Genomic DNA, 21549 nt, shown 5'->3' with positions numbered 1-21549 from the left:
ATGCAGATTAAAACCAACAAAGATGACATTGACGACATTAAATCTCACGGAGGAGCCGTCCCTCCTGATATCACCAACAAGCTAAACCAGCTTGATACCAAGGTAGGACAAAGATAGTTCCTGGTGGTAAATAAAATCATTTTTAATATTGCCATTAACTTATTTACTACTGGTCGTGTTACTTATGCTCACTTCATTCCTTTTATTTTACCCTAACCCATGAATAATTTTGATTCAGTAAAGTGAAGTGCTTATAATGAAAAATGTAGCCATTGTCATCAAACATATTTACACTGCCTCTTTTCTTTCTTGTCAGGTTTCAACACTTGAGAATAAAGTGGTCACACTTGAAGAGGTGAGTCAGAAAAAGTCAAGAACTTCTATTGAAGTTGATGGTCATGGCTTAATCTGTTTACCATACCTAAGATATCATGTCTTCCCTTGTTTCCCCTTGCAGACAGTGCAGAGGGTGTCTTGCAGCAGTAATCCCTGTCAGAATGGAGGAACATGTCTCAACTTATTAAACTCATATCACTGTATATGTCCCGGCAACTGGGGGGTGAGTTCAGTATTGTTCTTCATATTCTTCATAACTTTTACAGGTTGTTATTTATGGATTGTAGACATTTACCAAAGTCGGCGGTTAGGACTGTTGCCTCGCAGCAAAAAAAGTCCCTGGTTCGAGTCCACTGTGTGGATGGACCTTTCTGTGTAAAGTTTGCATGTTCTCCCTGTGTCTGCATGCCTGCACGCTCCAATGACATGCAGTAAGTGGGGTTAGGTTAAGTGATTATTCTAAATTGCTCTTAGGTGTGAATGTGAAGGGTGAATGGCTATCTGTCTGCAACCCTGATATGGATGTGCAGAAGAGAATGGATGGATTAATACGTGGGTGTGATATTACTAAATAAAATAATACCCAGAAACCTCGAACTTTTAATCCCAGTACTGTTTTAGTATAAGACTTTACTGCGTTCCTTTTCGTTGGGTCCTTGTTTTCCTGCATTATATTTTGATAAACCCATGTTTTCTCTTGTCTCTCTCTCTCTCTGTATGTGTTTGTGTGTCTGTGTGTTAGGGTCCTAACTGTGCAACAGATGTAAATGAATGTCAGGTCTATTCAGGAACGTCACAAGGCTGTCAGAATGGGGCAACCTGTGTTAACACTGCTGGATCATTCACGTAAGTCTTATGCCTTGCTCTTTTTACTTACTAATTCTATGAGTGCTTTACATTATGCTGGCTTATGTCACCTCGTGTCTTTTCTTATCTATCTTTTGATCCATAAGACTTTCTCCTCCACATCCTGAAGGATTTCCATTTTTTAAAGAAACCTTGATGCCATTATGATTCAATAAGAAAACAAAGTAATGTGTATTTATCAAGCAGTGTAAAGTATGAATGCCAGATGCACTCATGGTACCCACTTTGTATTAGTATTGTGTATATGTAAGATTAGACAGCAGAGGTCCAGTATAGTGTGTCCTTAGCTTGTAACACACAGCTAGCTTTACAAACAGTGGACAAAGAAAGTTTTTGTAATTCTACCTCTGTACACCTTGACAGTGCATTTTGGGTTGTCATTCTTTTGCACTGTAAGCATTTCTGATCAGTTTTGTGGAATCTGACCATTCAGGTTTTAGCCTGATGCCCAGTCAGGAGAACACATACCCCATATGATCATGCTCCTCTTTGTATGCAGTTGCAGCTGTCCTCCAGAATGGCATGGGACTCTCTGTATGATGCGTTACGATGACTGCAGGAACGCAGGCAGTGACTTGTGTGTACATGGCTTATGCATTGATGCAGATCGAGTCATAGCTGGACAGGTAACTACTCGCTTACCCTAAGATATCTATCTATCTATCTATCTATCTATCTATCTATCTATCTATCTATCTATCTATCTATCTATCTATCTATCTATCTATCTATCTATCTATCTATCTATCTATCTATCTATCTATCTATCTATCTATCTATCTATCTATCTATCAATCAATCAATCTGTTGTTGTTAAGTGTTCTCACTGACTTTTGCTAATTAACAGCCTAAATACCAGTGCATTTGTGAGAGTGGGTGGGAAGCTCCAGCTGGGAACCCAGCGTGTGTGGCTGATGTTGATGAATGTAACCTTCCCAACAAGCCTTGTTCAACCAACCCAGCTGTTCCTTGCTACAACACCCAGGGATCCTTCTATTGTGGAGCCTGTCCCTCTGGTAGTGCTTAATAACATAACAAGCCATAGTATAGCCAGTTCTAAATGAGCATTTGGAGACAGGAGAGACAATTGATGCTAAAACAATTAGTGTAACTCTTTGTTCAGAGCTTTAGCTTTTAATACTATTCTTTGCAGTGATGGCTTTATACCACACAAGTGTTAAGCACTAATTAAGCCATTTGATGTTTTTTTGTTGTTGTTGTCACTTACTATGGTTTATTTACAGTTGACACTTGTCAGGTTATTACAATCCTATATCAGAAATGGATGAATGGATGAAATGAAGACATTTTACTATTTCATGCAAAAATATGTAATTTGATGGCAGCAACACGTATCAAAAAGTTGAAACATTTTTACCACTGTGCAGCATTCCACTGTATTTTAACAACAGTTCATAAACTAATGGAAAATGGGAATAGCAGATACTGGACTGTTCTCTGGTTTGTGATTCTACCTGTCAAGAGGCCTAGATCTTCTTTGTTGGATTTTTTGTTTGTTTTGATGTATTGTTTGATTTAGCACAACAGAACAGTTTTCTACTTTAGCCAAGTCCATTGCAAATGAGCTTTGACTCAGAGAAGACGACTGCATTACAGGATTTCTTTTTTTGCATAACAGAGCTTTAACCTGCATCTATGGATGACAGAGCAAACTGTGTTCACAGACATTTGTTTCTGAAAGTGTTCCCGATCTCATACAGTGATTCCTGTGACAGACTCACGCCTGTTTTTAATGCAGTAAAACGTGATTCCCTGAAGAACCTTTTTAGCTCTGTCCCTTGCACAAAGAGATTTTTCCAGAAATATTTTGATGATAACATGTAATGTAGATGATGAGATGTTCAAAATCTTCACAAATTTCAGTTCAAGAGCAATCTGAAAATTTTGCACAATTCATAGACACCGTTTTGTTTTGTTTTTTGGCAGAGTGGTGTGCCTCTGCCCAGCTTTACTTCTGAGAAACTCTGCCTGTACACAGTCATATGACATCCTAACTTTTATGAGTTATGTGCCATTAAATTCAGACTTAGTTAATATTTTTCATGAAGTAGTAAAATGTCTCAGTTAAACATTTAATATGTTTATTATGTGCTATTATCAGTAAAATGTATTTTTTATGAGATTTTTACGAGTAATTAGAAATGATGTTCCAAGATTTGTTTTAAAACTTGTAAAGTTAAATAGCATTTTGCATCTTGTGCTATCCCAGTTTGCTAATGAGTTGTTGAGATTTGTGCATATAAATAGATTTAAGATTTTTCCTCTCATTTTCTCTGACATGGTTAGGCTGGCAAGGAAATGGTTATAGCTGTCAGGATGTGGATGAATGTTTGACCAATAATGGCGGCTGCTCCACTACTCCAATGGTTCAGTGCTTGAACACCATGGGCTCTTTTCACTGCGGTCCCTGTCCTCCAGGTAACTCAGCAGAGAACAATACTGAATGTCACACATATGTGCAGGAAGATTACCTATAGCTTCTACGGCTTGGCTCCACTTAATCCCTGAAATTGCTGGTGTACTTAACCCAAGTAAAAAGCTGCGCTTTTCAATAAAACATTTTGAATCACCACATAGCCTGACACCACCTGGTCCAAGATACTACATAACATACCATAGCACAAAGTACACAATACTGTAGCTGTGAGAGAAACATTTACAAGATATGTGGTGTAGAAAAAACTAATTTAGTTTCATTTTTAATGCAAAGTGCAATGGAACTCTGGATATTTAAACTAGTGATGTGTCGGTCGCGAACGAAATGGCTCTTAGAGCCGACTCTTGGAAGTAAACGACGCCAGCAGGCTCCTTATTGGCAGCCGTGGGTTGTTTTTTTGCTTTCTCTCTCTCTCTCGCACTTTCTTCCCCGCTTCACTCCGCGTGCGAGCCTTGTGCTTTGCGCTGGGAAGAGGGGGGAGTTAGTTACACTCACAGTAGCACAGGAACAGAGTGGAGGGAAAGAGAGAGAAAGAGAGCCAGGGACAACAAGGTCACATTAGAAAGGTATAGTAATCATCCACAACTATTTTCAGTTGCGAATGATAAAGGATTCAGAAAGTTTATTCATGCAGGTCCATATGACAGAGAATATGCATGTTCTTTTTGTTTTCATATTTTTTCATATTTATATTTAATTGTGTTGTGGTTTGCAGTGTTTTGTGTTGTTTCACTTTAAATTTGTTTAAAAGGAAAAAGCTGAAAATTTAAATAGTTAAAAGTTGAAATGTAAATAGTTGATTTTGTATTATATGATTTAAATGGACTGATTCTTATATAGCGCTTTTCTACTCTCACGGAGTACTCAAAGCGCTCTATTTACTTATTACATTTTATGTGGAGTGAATAAATAAAAGTATATTTATGGTGGCCGCTAGAGACAAAGCACGTACAAACCCCAAAACACGTACAAAACACAACAGAAGTGCTCCAGGATGCTAGGGGCAGTGTTGAGCTTTTGTTACCTAGTGGCTACACAAGCCAGGAAGTACCAACGATTGGACTTGGTGTGTGGTAGTAACAGGTAAATGAACATTTTTTTTAAATTATTTGACTATATATGAGTGCTTGTGTATAAATACACAAACAATACACATATGCTTTCATGCTTTCAATTGTGTAATTTAAGTGATCTAGTAGCTCTGCTTTTGAAGTTCAGTTAACGCTAGAAATGTGTTTTGGAGTTTGTACGTGCTTCGGGGTTTGTACGTGCAGGGATCACTGTATATTTTTATATATAAGCATATATAAATAAAACCACGTCTTTTTACATTAGTAATTCCTTTTGTGCATAATTTTATATTGTTGTTAATAATAAATTAATTAAAGCAACAAAACAACCTGAAGAGCCGGTTGGGAGCCAAAAGAGCCGGCACTTTTTAGCAAGTCGAGCCGAAAGAGCCGGTTCTCTAAAAAGAGCCGGAAATCCCATCACTAATTTAAACTCTAATTCTTTAAAATGTAAATATTATAGCTGTGAAAAATTGTTTATTACTGCATGTTGAGTATCTGGCTGTAAAAACTCTTTGTAACTCTTGTCTGTTAAAAATAGAAATATTTTTGTTACTTAGTCAAATAGCTGGGTGACTGACTGTGGCTCATCAGATGTGAAAGCCACAGTCTGAGGGCACAAAGTGTCATTTGCACTGATAACTCACAGATAACTCCTCTGTTTTTGCAGGCTATGAAGGAGATGGGAAAGCATGCACACAGTCTAACATCTGTGATACTAACAATGGAGGCTGTTACCCATTAGCCACCTGCAGTTCCAGCCCTGGTAAGAAAAGACAAGAAAAAAGAAGCTATTGCTTTGTATGTCAACCAAATAAGAATGAAGCATGAGCAAATAATACCTACTTACTACTGAAAGAATGAAATAAGTACTATTTATTTCTTCTTTCTGTACTTCTTCCTGAAATTTTGCTCAATTAAGAGTTATGTATGCATCTGCTCATCTGATTCCCCAAACATCATCAGTAGTCACCAAGTCTGATCAAACCCCTTTCTATTCAAATCTCTTGCATCCACCAGGATCAAGTCTCCCAGTCTGTACCTGCCCACCAGGCTACATAGGCAATGGATATGGACCAACTGGTTGCACCCAAACCAGCAACATCTGTCAGACAAACAACCCCTGTGTCAATGGACAGTGTGTGGTGAGTGTGTGCATGCGCATGTGTACTGGAGTAAAAATTAGGAAAAGAATTCTGTCTGTAAACAACACTTCTGTGGAGTCTTATATGACTCCCTGTAGCTTCACTCCTCCTGTCATCCCCAAACCCCCCATCTCCATAGAGACTGTTTGCTCCCAGACCCTCAAAAACAAACCAAAAATCAGCAAAAAACAAATTAAGTAGAACATTTCATAATAAAAGAATATTGTAATAATGCCCTTAACTACACCTAACAGTAAATCAACTAAATGTGAACTATTTAACAGTAAGTTTCTCACTTCTAAGTTCCTGTTAGTAAATTGTTTCATAAATGATTAACATAGTCACTCTGCTTTGCCCAGACCTAGTTACAGCAGGATTAATATGTTAGTTCAAATGAATCATCAGGCGATCTCTGGGACTACTGGGGTCTGTTGGCTCCCTGGAGGCTGGAGAACTGCGGTTGCCTTTTTGGAGTATCTGGGTCTCTGCCTCAGTTGGTGGCGGTGGGTGACTGGGGTGTGCCTGGGCTGCTTGTGGTGGTGGGTTCAGTCTCCTGACTGGGGAGCATGACTCTTCTGGGGTCTGGGGGTCTGTGCCCTCTTTGGCTGCCTTGCCATGTAGGGTGGCTGGGGCCCTGAGACCCTGATCTCAGCTTGCACCAGGGTGGCTGGGCTCTAGCGGGGTTCTCTGGGACTCCCACCCCCTTGCCGTGAGTGCCCAATCTATGGCCTCGCTTCTTCTCCTGCCGGGATGGGCATGCTGATATAGCCGAGATGTGTCTTGGAAAAGCAAAATATGTTTGGCACAACATGCATTCATATCATAATTCTGATTGTAGAAGCTGCCAGACAGGACAGGATTTAAATAAATAAATGAATCATGACCTTGAGTCTGAATCCTCAAAGCACATGCAGAGGAGAAGATGCAATCTTTCTCACTGGAAAATTAAAAAAGTGAAATAACTATTCTGGGTGATTTATCATCCATGGAGATGTTGAAAATGACAGTCTCAGCACTGCATTTTATTATACCCAGTTGGCTTCTTTCAAAACATAAATGATCCCATTCATTGTCCTAATCACACTCTGGATATTCACATATGGTATAGAAACTGAAACCCCTCTTTTGTCAGACCAGGTTCTGTTATTGATCAGGATTTATTTTTATAATAATAGACTATACAGCACTGCAGAATAAATTGTCTTTCTGAGAATGTAACTAAGTTTAAGGCAGTGATCTTGTTCAGGACCACATGCCACCACAGTGCAGAGCAGCTGCCTAAACTTTCATCGCACAGAGGTTGATTATTTTCTTAATAGCATTACGTCCTCTCTGGATACTGTGGCTCCTCTGAAAAAGGAGGCAACAAGTGAGAGATGCTCGACTGTCTAGTATTACTCACAAACACGCACCTTAAAACAGACAACCCATAATCTGGAGAGGAGAAGGTGTTGCACTTATTTAGAAAATCTTTGTTTAGCCTGGAAAACAGTTTTAAAAATATAAAAATAATAAATAGTATATAACAATAAATAAATTGAATCGATTTTGGAATAAGGCTGTGACATGACAAAACGTGTGAATGTTTTCCAGGTGCACTGTATTTTTGGTTCCTAGAGTTTTTAAAAGTAGAATGTGAGCCAGAGCCTTCAGATACCAGGCTCCTCTAGCTCTATAGTGAAATAAAATGTACCACGAGCGATTTTTTTTAATTTTTTTTGATGTGTCATATTTATTTGAAATGTGTTTTTATATTTACTGAATGAATCTTTGAATGCCTAATAAATCCTTGATATGAAAACAAAGACAAATCCGTTTGCAAACATAAAACCTGTGCTACCACAGGACATCACCTCAAATCCTGGCTACATCTGCAACTGCAACTCTGGCTGGGAAGGCGTGAACTGTGACCAGAATATCAATGAATGCTCAAGCAATCCCTGTCAGAATGGAGGAACGTGTACCGATGGCATTAATGGTTTCACGTGTACTTGCACCACCCAGTGGACTGGCGAGTTCTGTCAGACTCCTCAGCAAGGTAATGGGAAGGATGGGCTGAGAGGGTGTGGATAAACTGAAAACAGATGAGGAGAGGAGAGTGAATGTGACACGGAGAGGAAAACGCCGGGAGCATAGAAAATAAGCTGCAAAGTGCAGAAATACAATTATTCATCATCTGTCTGTGGCCGAGTGACTCAATAATCACTTTATATTACAGAAATAGAACTAGAGTGGATTATTTTGTTTTTTATTATTACACAGATAAATCGTAGCTTTACGCTTCAAACTACGTTAACATGACTTGTCCTTTAAAATGGTGTGTGGTTAAAGCTTAAGAAACATGATCGCAAACCAGTAAAGATGATTTCAAACTTCAGCAGCATGCAAGCTAGCTTCTCTCCCAAGGACGTTATCAAGGTTAAAAACCAGTGTGAATGTGTGTTGCAGTATGTGGAGGGTACCTGACTGGCCCTGCTGGTTCCTTCAGTTATCCTAACACCCCAGGTCACGATGAATATGATCACGAGGTCAGCTGTGCATGGGTGATCCACACTGATGCAAACAAGGTGTGTTCCTGTTCCTCTCAAATTGAAATTCTAGACAAAAAAAACTTTTTTTGTTTGTTTTGTTCTGTTTTATTTCGTATTTTCATGATTTGGGTTTGTGAGGTGGTAGTAAATATGGTGGTGCAATGAAATGTGTTAAATGCTTACACATCTTTGGCCCTTACTAATGTTTACTAATTAGTCATTTATTTCTGTCTTTTCTTCTAGATCCTGCGCATTACCTTTCCATTCTTTGATCTGGAGAACAGTGCCAACTGCAACTTTGACTTCCTTCAGATTCACGACGGGGAGAGTGCTTCAGCTTACATGATCGGAAAATACTGTGGCCAAAATAGCCCTGCAGAGCTCTTCAGCTCCCATAATTCTCTGTACTTTTGGTTTCGCTCTGACCACTCTGTCAGTGCCGGTGGCTTCACAGTTGCTTGGCAGTCTCAGGACCCAGGTCAGTACAGTTCAAGTGTTTTGGTTTTGAAATTTGAAATATTTTGAAGCTTGAAGCTGGAAAAAAAATTGGCATGAGGTTGCAATTGCAATTAAATGTGCCAACAAATGAAAAAACGAATTTATATATTTAAATAAATAAGTAACGATAACGAGCTCATTTCAGTAATGGCTAAGAACAGTGCAAATTTGTGGGTCATAAATGAGCAAAGTTGTTTGTGAGTGTTTTCGTTACACTTTTAATTAGTAGTTGATAACCAAAAGGCTAAGCATAGCATTTACATTCTGTGCTGTCTTTTAAAATGACATCCATATTGTAACTGAATGCCCATATGATGAAAAATGTATGTATGTGTCATATTTACATTACATCACCCCTCTTCTTGCAGTCCTTATCATTTCAAATAAATGAACGCACACAAAATTAGATTAGCTTTTTTCAGTGTCGTGACTTGTGTGCTGCAGGCCGTAGAAAATCATATTTATGTGATTCCTTTAAATTTTCTCCTAATAATATTTTGTGCTCTATAACTGAAATTCCAGTTGCAAAATTGACGCTATGCCTTTTTAGTAAATCCTGGCTGTAACTTTTTAAGACCCAGTGAGGTGTTTGATATGACACAGAGGGTTAATAGATCTGGTCCGTTACAGTTAGTAATGTCTCATTTATAATTTTGAGAGATCTTGGTTTCTATTACTGAGTTAGGCATGGGAGCTTGTGTTTTGTTTATTTGATCATACTTACATTTTATGACTCATATGCACATTGTGTGCAAATGAACAATGTTTTCCTGTTAAGTTAATAGAAAACAACAGTTGTATGAATAATTTTGATTTATTTAAATCCATTTCTAATCTCAGTGTGTGGAGAGGAACTAACTGCCCCCTATGGCAACATTAATTCACCTGGTTATCCTGGAAACTACCCACCTAGTCGGGACTGCTACTGGACAGTAACAGTGGACCCCGGCCTTCTCATTACCTTTGCATTCGGGACTCTAAGTCTTGAACATCATCCTAACTGCAACTTTGACTTTCTAGAGGTAAGAAATGGCACATTACCCACTTCACTTTGAAAGCACGTTTTTGTGTTGTGTGTCGATGTTTGCGGGGACAGTCCTCTTTTTGACCACTTTATCTCACTCAGACCTGACACATACCTATGTACTCTGTAAAGCGGGGTTAAATGCAGCCATACTGCTGAAATGAAAACAATGAAATTATTCCGTCTTACTCGTGTTTGCTACAGTTTGCTATTTTAGGAGGTAAGTGCATTGGCTGAAACTACTACTATGTTTTTCATCCTTACAGTTTTTCCTCTATTGTTTTGTGTCACCAAATGCTTTAGATTCGGGATGGCCTTCTATCTGAAGATCCAGTTTTAGGAAAGTACTGTAGTACTGCATCTCCACCCCCCATACAGACCACTGGCCCAGCAGCATGGATTCACTTCCACTCTGACTTCTCTGTCTCTGACCGAGGTTTCCACATTACATACACAACATCACCAAGTAAGAAACCAGTCATACTGAGTTTTGCTTGGTTAAGTGTATACAGTCATGGCCAAAATTATCGGCACCACTGGAATTTTTCCAGAAAATGCACCATTTCTTTGTTACAATATTGTTACAAGATTGTTACAATTACAAATGTTAGGTCACGGGTCTTCCAGCAGGACAATGACCCCAAATACACCTCTAAAAGCACCCAGAAATGGTAGAAGACAAAGCGGTGGGGAGTTCTAAAGTGGCCAGTAATGAGTCTGGATCTAAATATGACTGAACACTAATGGAGAGATCTCAAAATTGTTGTTGGGAGAAGGCGCCCTTCAAATCTCAGAAACCTTGAGCAGTTTGCAAAAGAAGAGTGGTCGAAAATTCCAGCTGAGGGGCGTAACCAGCTCGTTGATGGTTATAGAAAGCGATTGATTGCAGTTATCTTTTCCAAAGGGCATGCAATCGAATGTTGATTTGTCAACTTTGGCTTTTTCTTCTTTTTTTTGTGTTGATCCACTACACATAAAGGAAATAATCACGTGTATACCAAAGCATTTGTAATTTTAACAATTCTCTGGGAGAAATGGTACATTTTCTGGAAAAATTCCAGGGGTGCCGGTAATTTTGACCGTGACTGTAAGACAGATATATAGTTGTTTGTATTAAATGCTTTTCATTTAGCTTATGTAAACAGAGAAACAGTAAATTGTAGCCTGATGTTTGTCCCTAAGATCTTGAAGAAACTGTAAATATGCAGTGTTGGGAAGGTTACTTTTAAAATGTATTCCATTACAGAATACAGAATACATGCCCCAAAATGTATTCTGTAACGTATTCCGTTACGTTACTCAATGACAGTAACGTATTCTGAATACTTTGGATTACTTAATATATTATCATGCTGTTTACAACAACGTGAATGTACTATTGCTGTGTGATTTATTACTATTACTGAAGGTCCGCGACTCCGAACTGTAGTAAAGGGACCTCTGACTAATACGGCGGGGTCCCTGTCGGCTCGTAGCCGAAAAATAGCTTTACTTTGTTGTGTGGGTCAACTTTTCTTGCGAGAGACAGAGAGAGGCGTTGAAAGACTGCTCCAACGGAACTTATTGTTTTCGGAGGAAAACACGAACACGGTGTACAGTCGAGTCTTAATAGCTTGGCTGAAGTGGTTATTATTATATTTACATGCTTCCAGCTCCCGTTTTTCCTCGATGACAACTCCTACCTTTCCACTCCCCTTTTTCTCTCTCCCTCCTCGCGCTCACAGACCCATAACGTGCAACACGGACTACACTGCCCATGATGCTACATTCTTTAGAGCTATGCTTGTAGCATTCTGCCTGTTAGCTTAGCACAACAACAACAACAACAACAACGAAAAGGCGCTCTCTCACCCAGGAAACACACAGTCGCAGAGAGAGAGAGCGTCGCCCTGTAACCATGGCAACCGTAACGCTGCCGCCTGGAACAACAGAACGTAGCTGTCAAACAAAACCCAAACAGTCCTGACCCGCGACAAAATGAAACAGGAAAGTACCGCAGTGTAATCCATTTATTTCAACAAAGTAACTGTATTCTGAATACCACCTTTTTAAACGGTAACTGTAACGGAATACAGTTACTCATATTTTGTATTTTAAATACGTAACGGTGGTACATGTATTCCGTTACTCCCCAACACTGTAAATATGTACCTTTTACGTATTGCTTGCAACCATTTTTAGCACTTACGGTAAGGCCAGATTTGTTGACAAATTGTTGTGCAGAAAGACAGCATGTTTTATGTTTTGGGCTTCAGTTACTGCTGCATCACAGAGATTTAAGAGTGCATTCTTGAAGAGTGAGATTTCTTTGCAAGGCCAGATGAAGATGTGATAAAAATGTAACCTAATTCTAGATTTGCTCTGTAATACCAGCTGCAAAATAATTTGGTGTCTGTTTCTTTGCTATATAATGTGACAGTAGTTTCACATGCTGTGCAATGCGCTTCAAAGCGAAATGGCTGAAGAAGGTGAGAACAGAGGAATAGAGGAAAGACAACATTGAACTCTGGACCCTATCCGTGCATGATCAGTGCAATTATTTAGCAGTCCATGTCCGTGAAATTAGCAAATCCCCAGTTTTCTTTTTTTTCCCAAAAATTAACCAGCTGCAACCGTCCTGTTAGTAATTGTATTACTTCTCATACAGTAGTATAGCATAATTAACTGTCGTATGCTCTCCTGCTGTGCAGGAACTCCAGCAACACTTAAGGAAAGATGAACAACTTTAGTAATTGACCAACGCATTTCGGCTTGTGGCCTTCATCAGGGTCATGAAGCCACAAGCCGAAACGCGTTGATCAATTACTAAAGTTGTTCATCTTTCCTTAAGTGTTGCTGGAGTTCCTGCTTTGTGAATTCTTTCATCCTCTCCATGCACCTTGGAAGTTGGTGAAGTTGTGATGTATGCTCTCCTGCTGCCATCTCGTGTCCTTCATGCTGTAGTTCTGATCCATTTTTTTTTTATTATATTTGGTCAAAATTATTTGTTTCATGTTAAGCTAAGTTGTAGCTAAAAGTGGAAAAATAATGGAACTTAAAATGAAATGAAATATTTTAGTGTAGAGGGAACAGTTCTGGACTGAGAAACATCCTTACAGTTGTACTTTTTAGGGGATTTGAGACGCATTACTCCCATGGGTTTTTTGGCCCCCTTAGTTTCATATTGCACTTGCGTACAGTTAAGGATGCCATCTTTTATGTGATCTGGACCTGTTTGAGAAAAAAACAATAAGGGTGATTTTCCTAACACTTTGTTTTGTATATCCTAAAAAAAATATTCAATGTTTTTGCATTTTTGTGTGCCTACAATTTGTACAGAGTTTGGATAAATGCTGTAATTGTCAGTTGTCATTGTTATCATTGTCATATTTATTAACAGTATTATCTGTGCAATGCAATCCTTGGATGCTTGGTTTGATTATTCCTAGCAGTGTCAATATCCTGCTTTGTGAATTGTGTTGTGCTTCTAACTCTTTGTGCGTGTTTTTTCTTAGGCGACCCTGGTTGCGGTGGAACATTCACTGACAGTGAGGGCGTCATTATTTCCCCCAACTGGCCCAACAACTATAACCACAACCGCCAGTGTATCTATTTGATCAGGTTGCCAGAAGGTGGGCAGGTGGCCCTCAACTTCACTCACATGGATCTTGAGAGTCACAGTGGCTGTGCTTTTGACTACGTGGAGGTAAGACCTATTTATGTCTCCCAGACAAATATTTTGTCCCTCCTTTTTTCAGAATTTTATATGTGGAAAGAAATCTCACCATACTTAACAAATGCAGTGATTTTTTTAGACACCATTTTGAGAAAATGATTGATAGCCAAGACCCTTATGAAAAGGACACCGAGGGAACAGTTTACCCTGCCCGGGATAGGGTTACCGGGGCCCCGCCCTGGAGCCAGGCCCGGGGAGGGTGCCCGAGGGCGAGCGTCTGGTGGCCGGGCCTTAGTCCATGGGGTCCGGCCGGGCACAGCCCGAAGAGGAGACATGGGCCCATCCTCCCGCAGGCCCACCACCCGCAGGAGGCGCCATAGGGGTCGGATGCATTGTGTGCCGGGTGGCGGCCAGGAGCGGAGGCCCTGGCGGACTGACCCCCGGCTGCCAAGACTGGCAATAGGGACATGGAATGTCACCTCTCTGGTGGGGAAGGAGCCTGAGTTAGTGCGTGAGGTTGAGAGGTACCGGCTAGATATAGTCGGGCTCACCTCTACACATGGCTTGGGCTCTGGAACCAGTCTCCTGGAGAGGGGCTGGACTCTGTCTCAGTCTGGAGTTGCCCCTGGTGAGAGGCGGCGGGCTGGGGTGGGTATCCTAATATCCCCTCAGCTTGCTGCCGGTACGTTGGGGTTTTTCCCGGTGGACGAGAGGGTTTGTTCCCTGCGCCTTAGGGTCGGGGAACGGGTCCTGACTGTCATCTGCGCTTATGCGCCGAGTGGCAGTTCAGAGTACCCAGCCTTCTTAGAGTCCCTGGGGGGGGGGGTGCTGGAGGGTGCTCCACCTGGAGACTCTGTTGTCCTGCTGGGAGACTTCAATGCTCACGTGGGTAACGACAGCGAGACCTGGAGAGGCGTGATTGGGAGGAACGGCCTCCCTGATCTGAACCCGAGCGGTGCTCTGTTATTGGACTTCTGTGCTAACCACAGTTTGGCCATAACGAACACCCTGTTCGAACATAAGAGTGTCCATAAGTGCACGTGGCACCAGGACGCTCTAGGCCGTAGGTCGATGATCGATTTTGTAATCGTATCAGCAGACCTGCGACCATATGTTCTGGACACTCGGGTAAAGAGAGGGGCTGAGCTGTCAACTGATCACCACCTGGTGGTGAGTTGGATCAGGTGGCGGGGGAGGACGCTGGACAGACCTGGTGCACCTAAACGCGTAGTGAGGGTGTGCTGGGAACGTCTAGCAGAGGCCCCAGTCCGCGAGATCTTCAACGCACACCTCCGGCAGAGCTTCGACAGCATTCCGAGGGAGACTGGGGACATTGAGTCCGAATGGACCATGTTCAGAGTCTCCATTGCCGAAGCTGCTGCATTGAGCTGCGGCCGCAAGGTGGTGGGTGCCTGCCGTGGTGGTAATCCCCGAACCAAATGGTGGACACCAGAGGTGAAGGGAGCCACCAGGCTGAAGAAGGAGTCCTATCGGGCTTGGTTAGTCTGTGGGACTCCGGAGGCAGCCGACAGGTATCGATGAGAGCGGTGCTCTACCTGCACTGTGTATAGTGCTGGCGGAGCGCTGCTGACGTCGACTGAGAAAATTGTCAGGCGGTGGAAGGAATACTTCGAGGACCTCCTTAATCCCACTGACACGTCTTCCGAGGAGGAAGCAGAGTCTGGGGATGAGGGGAATGACCCGCCAATTTCCGGGGGCGAGGTCACTGAGGCAGTTAAACAACTCCTTGGTGGCAGAGCCCCTGGTGTTGATGAGGTCCGCCCCGAGTTCCTGAAGGCTCTGGACATTGTAGGGCTGTCCTGGTTGACACGCCTCTGCAATGTTGCGTGGAGATCAGGGGCAGTACCTGTGGACTGGCAGACCGGGGTGGTGGTCCCCATCTTTAAGAAAGGGGACCGGAGGGTGTGTTCCAACTACAGGGGGATCACACTCCTCAGCCTCCCTGGGAAAGTCTATGCCAGGGTGCTGGAAAGGAGAGTTCGTCCGTTAGTCGAACCTCGGATACAGGAGGAACAATGCGGTTTTCGTCCTGGTCGCGGAACACTGGACCAGCTCTTTATCCTCTCCAGGATACTTGAGGGTGCATGGGAGTTTGCCCAACCAGTCTACATGTGTTTTGTGGACTTGGAGAAGGCATTCGACCGTGTCCCTCGGGGTGTCCTGTGGGAGGTGTTGCGGGAATTTGGGGTGTCTGGCCCATTGCTACGGGCCATTCGATCCCTATACAACCGTTGCAAGAGCTTGGTTCGCATTGCCGGCAATAAGTCGGACTCGTTCCCGGTGGGTGATGGGCTTCGCCAGGGCTGCCCTTTGTCTCCGGTTCTGTTCATAATTTTTATGGACAGGATTTCTAGGCGCAGCCAAGTGGCGGAGGGCTTTCGCTTTGGTGGCCTCAGAATCTCATCTCTGATTTTTGCAGATGATGTGGTTCTGTTGGCTTCATCGGGTGAAGGCCTCCAGCTCGCACTGGAACGGTTCGCAGCCGAGTGTGAAGCAGCAGGAATGAGGATCAGCACCTCCAAATCTGAGGCCATGGTTCTCAGCCGGAAAAGGGTGGAGTGCCCACTCCGGGTCGGGGATGAGTTCCTGCCACAAGTGGAGGAGTTCAAGTATCTCGGGGTCTTGTTCGCGAGTGATGGGAGAAGGGAGCCGGAGATCGACAGACGGATTGGGGCTGCAGCTGCAGTAATGCGGACGCTGCACCGGTCCGTTGTGGTGAAGAGGGAGCTGAGTGTAAAAGCGAAGCTCTCAATTTACCGGTCGATCTACGTCCCTACCCTCACCTATGGCCACGAGCTGTGGGTAGTGACCGAAAGAACGAGATCGCGGATACAAGCGGCAGAAATGAGCTTCCTCCGAAGGGTGGCTGGCCTCTCCCTTAGAGATAGGGTGAGAAGTTCGGCCATCCAGGAGGGGCTCAGAGTAGAGCCGCTGCTGCTCCACATCGAAAGGAGCCAGCTGAGGTGGTTCGGGCATCTGACAAGGATGCCCCCTGGGCGCCTCCTGGGTGAGGTGTTCCAGGCATGTCCCACCGGGAGGAGGCCCCGGGGCAGACCCAGGACACGCTGGAGAGATTATATCTCTCGGCTGGCCTGGGAACGCCTTGGTATTCCCCCGGATAAGCTGGAGGAGGTGGCTGGGGAGAGGGAGGTCTGGGCCTCTTTGCTTAGGCTGCTGCCCCCGCGACCCGGCCCCGGACAAAGCGGATGAAGATGGATGGATGGATGGATGGATTGATAGCCACGATTAGCCTGGGAGCTTACTAATAATCCGACTTTTATTTACAAGTAAATCTGCACATACATGGTCTCTGTACTGGTCCATATGAACTTCAAATTATTTATTTAAATTCAGTTCAATTCAGTTTTATTTATACAGCACCAAATCACAACAACAGTCGCCTCAAGGCGCTTTATATTGTAAGGTACACCCTTCAATAATACATACAGAGAAAAACCCAACAATCAGAGGACCCCCTATGAGAAAGCACTTTGGCGACAGTGGGAAGGAAAAACTCCCCTTTTTTGTGTTGCCTGTCCTGTTTGGATCTTTAACCATCAGAATTGTTGTCTGAAGGCCAAGAAAGATGCCAAGCGGATTTACTTTACCAAGTGAATCATCATGGCCTTGCCATATTGGTCCATTTGATTGACCTTAATTATAATTATATTGTATTTATTTGATTTGATTTTTGGTTGTTACAGACGGGACAGACATTATTGGGGGATAGGACAGGTAGAAAGAATGAAAGAAAGAGAGGGAGAGAAAGAAAAATAGAGGGGAGAAGAGATGGTGAGAAAAGGGGGAGGAAAAAAAAGAAAAACAAACAAAACACCTTGATCACCTGTATGAAGATAAAAAAAAAACCAAAAAACAAAAAACAGGAAAAACTCCCTTTTAACAGGAAGAAACCTCTGGCAGAACCAGGCTCAGGGAGGGGCGGGGCCATCTCCCGCTAACGGTTGGGGTGAAAGAAAGAAGGCAGGATAAGAGACATGCTGTGCAAGAGAGACAGAGATTAATAACAACTATGATTCACTGCAGAGAGGTCTATTAACACATAGTGAGTGATGTGTGTCATGGGAAGCCCCCGGCAGTCTTCACCTATTGCATCATAACCAAGGGGGGATTCAGGGTCACCTGGTCCAGCCCTAACTACATGCTTTAGCAAAAAGGAAAGTTTGAAGCCTAATCTTAAAAGTAGAGATAGTGTCTGTCTCCTGAATCCAAAGTGGAAGCTGGATTCAGCAGTTTGCACTGTGCAATTGCCAGTTACTGCAAAAGCTTGACTGCACTTCTTGCTGAAACATGTAAATGTGAAAAATACACAACAGATAAGAAATCAGGGTGGGGTAAATACTCTCTCACAACACCATTGCTCGACAGAGAGTTGTTATCAGATTAACATTCCAGCTTCTGTCCTCTTGTTCCACCTCCTTTTTTTTCAGGTCCGTGATGGGAGAACAGAGACTGATCCTCTAATAGGGAAGTACTGTGGAAACACCCCGCCAGCTCCTGTTCTCTCATCCTCAAACGTCCTGTGGATTCGCTTCAAGTCTGACAGCTCAGTCAGTCGAGCTGGATTTAGGGCTGTCTATACTGTTGGTGAGATTTGTAGTGTGATATGTTTTATATTTGATGACATTTTATGCTATTTTTGTTTAAGAATATTCACTTACATTTCTCTTAGTTGGCAGTTAGAATTAAAGCTGCAGGGATAATACTAATTTGCTTTCCTTGTTGTCCCATTAGTTAACAGAAAATATTTTACAGTGACATGAAAATCATTTTTTTGAAGTTTTTTTTAAAGCATAGATTTTATGCAGACTTGCTCAATCAAATATTTGTGTGTGTAATTATGTATATTTACGTTCCAACGTTAACTCCACTTGCCACTGACTAAACATTACCTCTCCCTCTCTCCAGCTTGTGGAGGTACTTTATCTGGGAGTGGGCAGTTTCACTCTCCCTACCACCCCAATGCATATCCCCATAATAAGGTCTGTGAATGGGTGATTAACCAGCCAGAGGGTTATGTGGTCACCCTTGACTTCCTGTCATTTGACGTTGAGGGAGGCTCCTGTCGATATGATTATGTTGAGGTAAATTAATTTTATATTAGTTCTCACAGTTAGATATTTTAACAGTACTCTGAGTACGACACACAACAATCTCAAATAAAATAGAATAATAGCCTCATTATTTGTCCTCTTCTTCTTTATCTTCCTATTGTTCTTCTTCTTTTTTATTATTATGGTTATTTATATTATTTCACTGTGATAAAAACATTAAGGAAATGAAAATGTTGCAGACAATAAAAAGTGATAGATGAGTAACATTACTGATATTATTTTACATCAAATAAAACATATCCAGAGGAAACCACAAGAAACATTTTCATTCATTCACAAAACAAAAATATGAACAGATGAACATTTCAATAATTGCAATAATTATGAGGAAATCCTGGTTCAAATTCTGATTTATGGATTTGAAGGTGTGATTAATGTGATTAATGATTAACTGTTAAATACCTGGAATGGAATATAATCTAGGCTTAATAGGGATGACCTCTTAGGCTGTTTCTATGCTCACCGCGTCACTTTTGTTGTGGGTGTTGCATGACGATTTTCACATCAGTTCTTGTGTCATGGTGAGATGACGGTCCACCTGTGTACTGGAGCTTGTCCCTCAGGTTCTTACAATACATCAGGACCTGTTGCCTCCTGAATTCACACCTCACTTGGTTTAGTGTGAGGGACATGTTTAAGCGGGTGGAGGGGCAGCACATTGGGGAAGTTAGTGGAAGGGTGAAGACCTAAGCTGGGAGTGGGCCATTCCTCTGGGGGCCCATGTGGGGTGTCGTTCTCCATTCTCCAGGTGTAGGTGGGTTTTTTTTGTTTAAATGATTTCAGATATGGGTTAAGGATTAGTGAGTGACCACATCTAACTCCATACATCAATACTTTGTGGTCTGCTGAGACTGCCTACTCCATTACACCATCTTACCTTAATTTCCTTTCTCAAGTTTTAAGTTCCAAAACAGCTGTATTTAACTTAAATGTTAAAAATTCACATCTGGTTACAGCTATCACATGTGTAAAGCTCAGTACCATAAATTGCTTTGAATAATTTTATGTTTTGTGGGTGGGTTTTTGTTTTGTTTTGTTTTTTTTGATATATGTGAGTAGTTCTCTCTGGTGGCACTGATGCAGTAATGCTTTTATATTTCACCTATAAATGTAACAGTGCTTGTGCGTTATTCATACTTGAACTCGTGGCAGTGGATCAGTTATATGAGCACATGCTTTGTCCTGTTTCTAGGTCAGGGATGGAGCCACGTCAAGCTCTCCTCTGCTGGGGACATTTTGTGGTGCTGAGATTCCCCCCAGGCTTCAGTCTACTCAGCGATCTATGTACATCAAATTCACCACTGACTCTTCTGTCAGCAACCACGGCTTTGAAGCAGCCTATGACTCTGCCATAGAGGGTGAGAGAAGTATCAATGTTTCTCATTGAGTACTCTTATAAGTGACAAATATAAGTGACAAATATTTTGCAGATCACCAGATATGATGGCAATTTGCTAAGCAGGTTTTCATCTCTTGGCTTTTGTAGGATTAATTTTTTCTCAGTTTTTAAATTGATCTTTCTTAAAATGTATTGTTTGTTTTTTTGCTTAAAAAATGTATATTGTTTGTCTGGATGATATTTCTTTCCTTTTTGAAAAACCCCCCACTCAAAAACCCCACAAGAATTGACTGTGAGTAAACACAGATACTGACAGAAATGTGGAAATTTTGTAATCAAGTTCATTCACTGTAAATAAGATAAGATTTTATTAACTGTAATGTAAGCTCATGAATTTATTATAACCGAGTGTGTATTTGAAACTGCTGTTAACCAATTTAAGATAACTGATAAACTGACTTGTCCAGCATATGTATGTAAATACAGTCTGATATTTAGTAACAGCTAGCAGAAACCTTTAAACCTTTAAAGAAGGCACAGCAGCACACCTGCTCTTTTTAAACCTGCTTTTATTTTTTATTTTTACATGACATTAAGTTCCAATTGTTTCAGACCTGTCTTTAAGCTTTGAAAGCTCAAGCTCAAAAGTCTGTTGATCTCTAATTTGTTTTTTTTTCATATTCCAGGCTGTGGTGACACCTTGACCAGTCCTTCTGGCACCATTACAAGCCCTGGTCATCCCAGCAGCTACCCCCATGGTGCCAATTGCACCTGGTACATCAATGTTAGCCCAGGCAACCTGATTCGGCTGACATTTGAGTCATTCAACTTAGAGTACCATGCTAATTGTAACTTTGATTATCTGGAGGTCTACGACAACGGCACAGTGCAAACCGGAAACAAGATTGGAAGGTACACATGGACACCATGCACACACAACTGCACATATATGCACTCAACAACCACTTTGCATCAACATTTGTACACAAGTGTGCATGTTGATTTTATAATGATAATTATGATGATTGTATGATTCACACAGTTGCATATTTATACAGAAGAGGAATAAAATTATTAAAAATGTTAAAAGGTCATCTTGTCAAGCATATTCAACTAACTTGAGAACTCGCAAAAGTTGGTATTGGTCTTGGAAGTCATCCCAACTAAGCTAAATTGTTAGCTTCACAGTTAATTTAAAGAAGTAAGCCTGATTCATTCTTTGTTTTACATAGAGACAAATAAAAAGTCACAAAAAGGGGTACCATAAGTTGGGATGCTATGTAAAATGTGAATAAAAAGTTTTTTTGGGGGAAAAATCATTTTAGCAACAAAGGTCTGGGAAAGTTGCATGGTGGGACAGTCTCACCAGTATGGGTTGACTGAGTATAATGAAGAAAAAAAATGTATATAAAATACTGAGAGGCTTGTGTCAGTGGGAAAATTACTTCCCAAAACAATCTCAACCTTTTGTGC

At 41.7% G+C, this 21549-nt stretch overlaps 1 protein-coding gene across 1 annotated transcript in view; it reads left to right on the top strand.

Annotated features, from left to right (window-relative positions):
- Positions 1–21549, top strand: part of cubn (cubilin (intrinsic factor-cobalamin receptor)) — an 82106-nt gene continuing 60557 nt past the window's right edge. The window contains exons 1-19 of the mRNA XM_085419442.1: positions 1–102; positions 317–355; positions 458–559; positions 1079–1182; positions 1703–1829; positions 2051–2219; positions 3511–3642; positions 5402–5497; positions 5752–5876; positions 7722–7914; positions 8325–8443; positions 8651–8885; positions 9746–9927; positions 10233–10395; positions 13424–13614; positions 18054–18210; positions 18532–18707; positions 19930–20095; positions 20763–20988. Of these exons, the coding sequence (XP_085275568.1) occupies positions 1–102; positions 317–355; positions 458–559; positions 1079–1182; positions 1703–1829; positions 2051–2219; positions 3511–3642; positions 5402–5497; positions 5752–5876; positions 7722–7914; positions 8325–8443; positions 8651–8885; positions 9746–9927; positions 10233–10395; positions 13424–13614; positions 18054–18210; positions 18532–18707; positions 19930–20095; positions 20763–20988 (2804 nt within the window). The remainder of the gene's footprint in view (positions 103–316; positions 356–457; positions 560–1078; positions 1183–1702; positions 1830–2050; positions 2220–3510; positions 3643–5401; positions 5498–5751; positions 5877–7721; positions 7915–8324; positions 8444–8650; positions 8886–9745; positions 9928–10232; positions 10396–13423; positions 13615–18053; positions 18211–18531; positions 18708–19929; positions 20096–20762; positions 20989–21549) is intronic.

This window comes from Rhamphochromis longiceps, linkage group LG9 (genome assembly GCF_057381845.1).
Source record: "Rhamphochromis longiceps isolate RC_006_pf linkage group LG9, R_longiceps_female_GT1.1, whole genome shotgun sequence".
Lineage (NCBI taxonomy): Eukaryota > Metazoa > Chordata > Actinopteri > Cichliformes > Cichlidae > Rhamphochromis > Rhamphochromis longiceps.
This window is presented reverse-complemented; position numbering and strand designations above follow the sequence as displayed.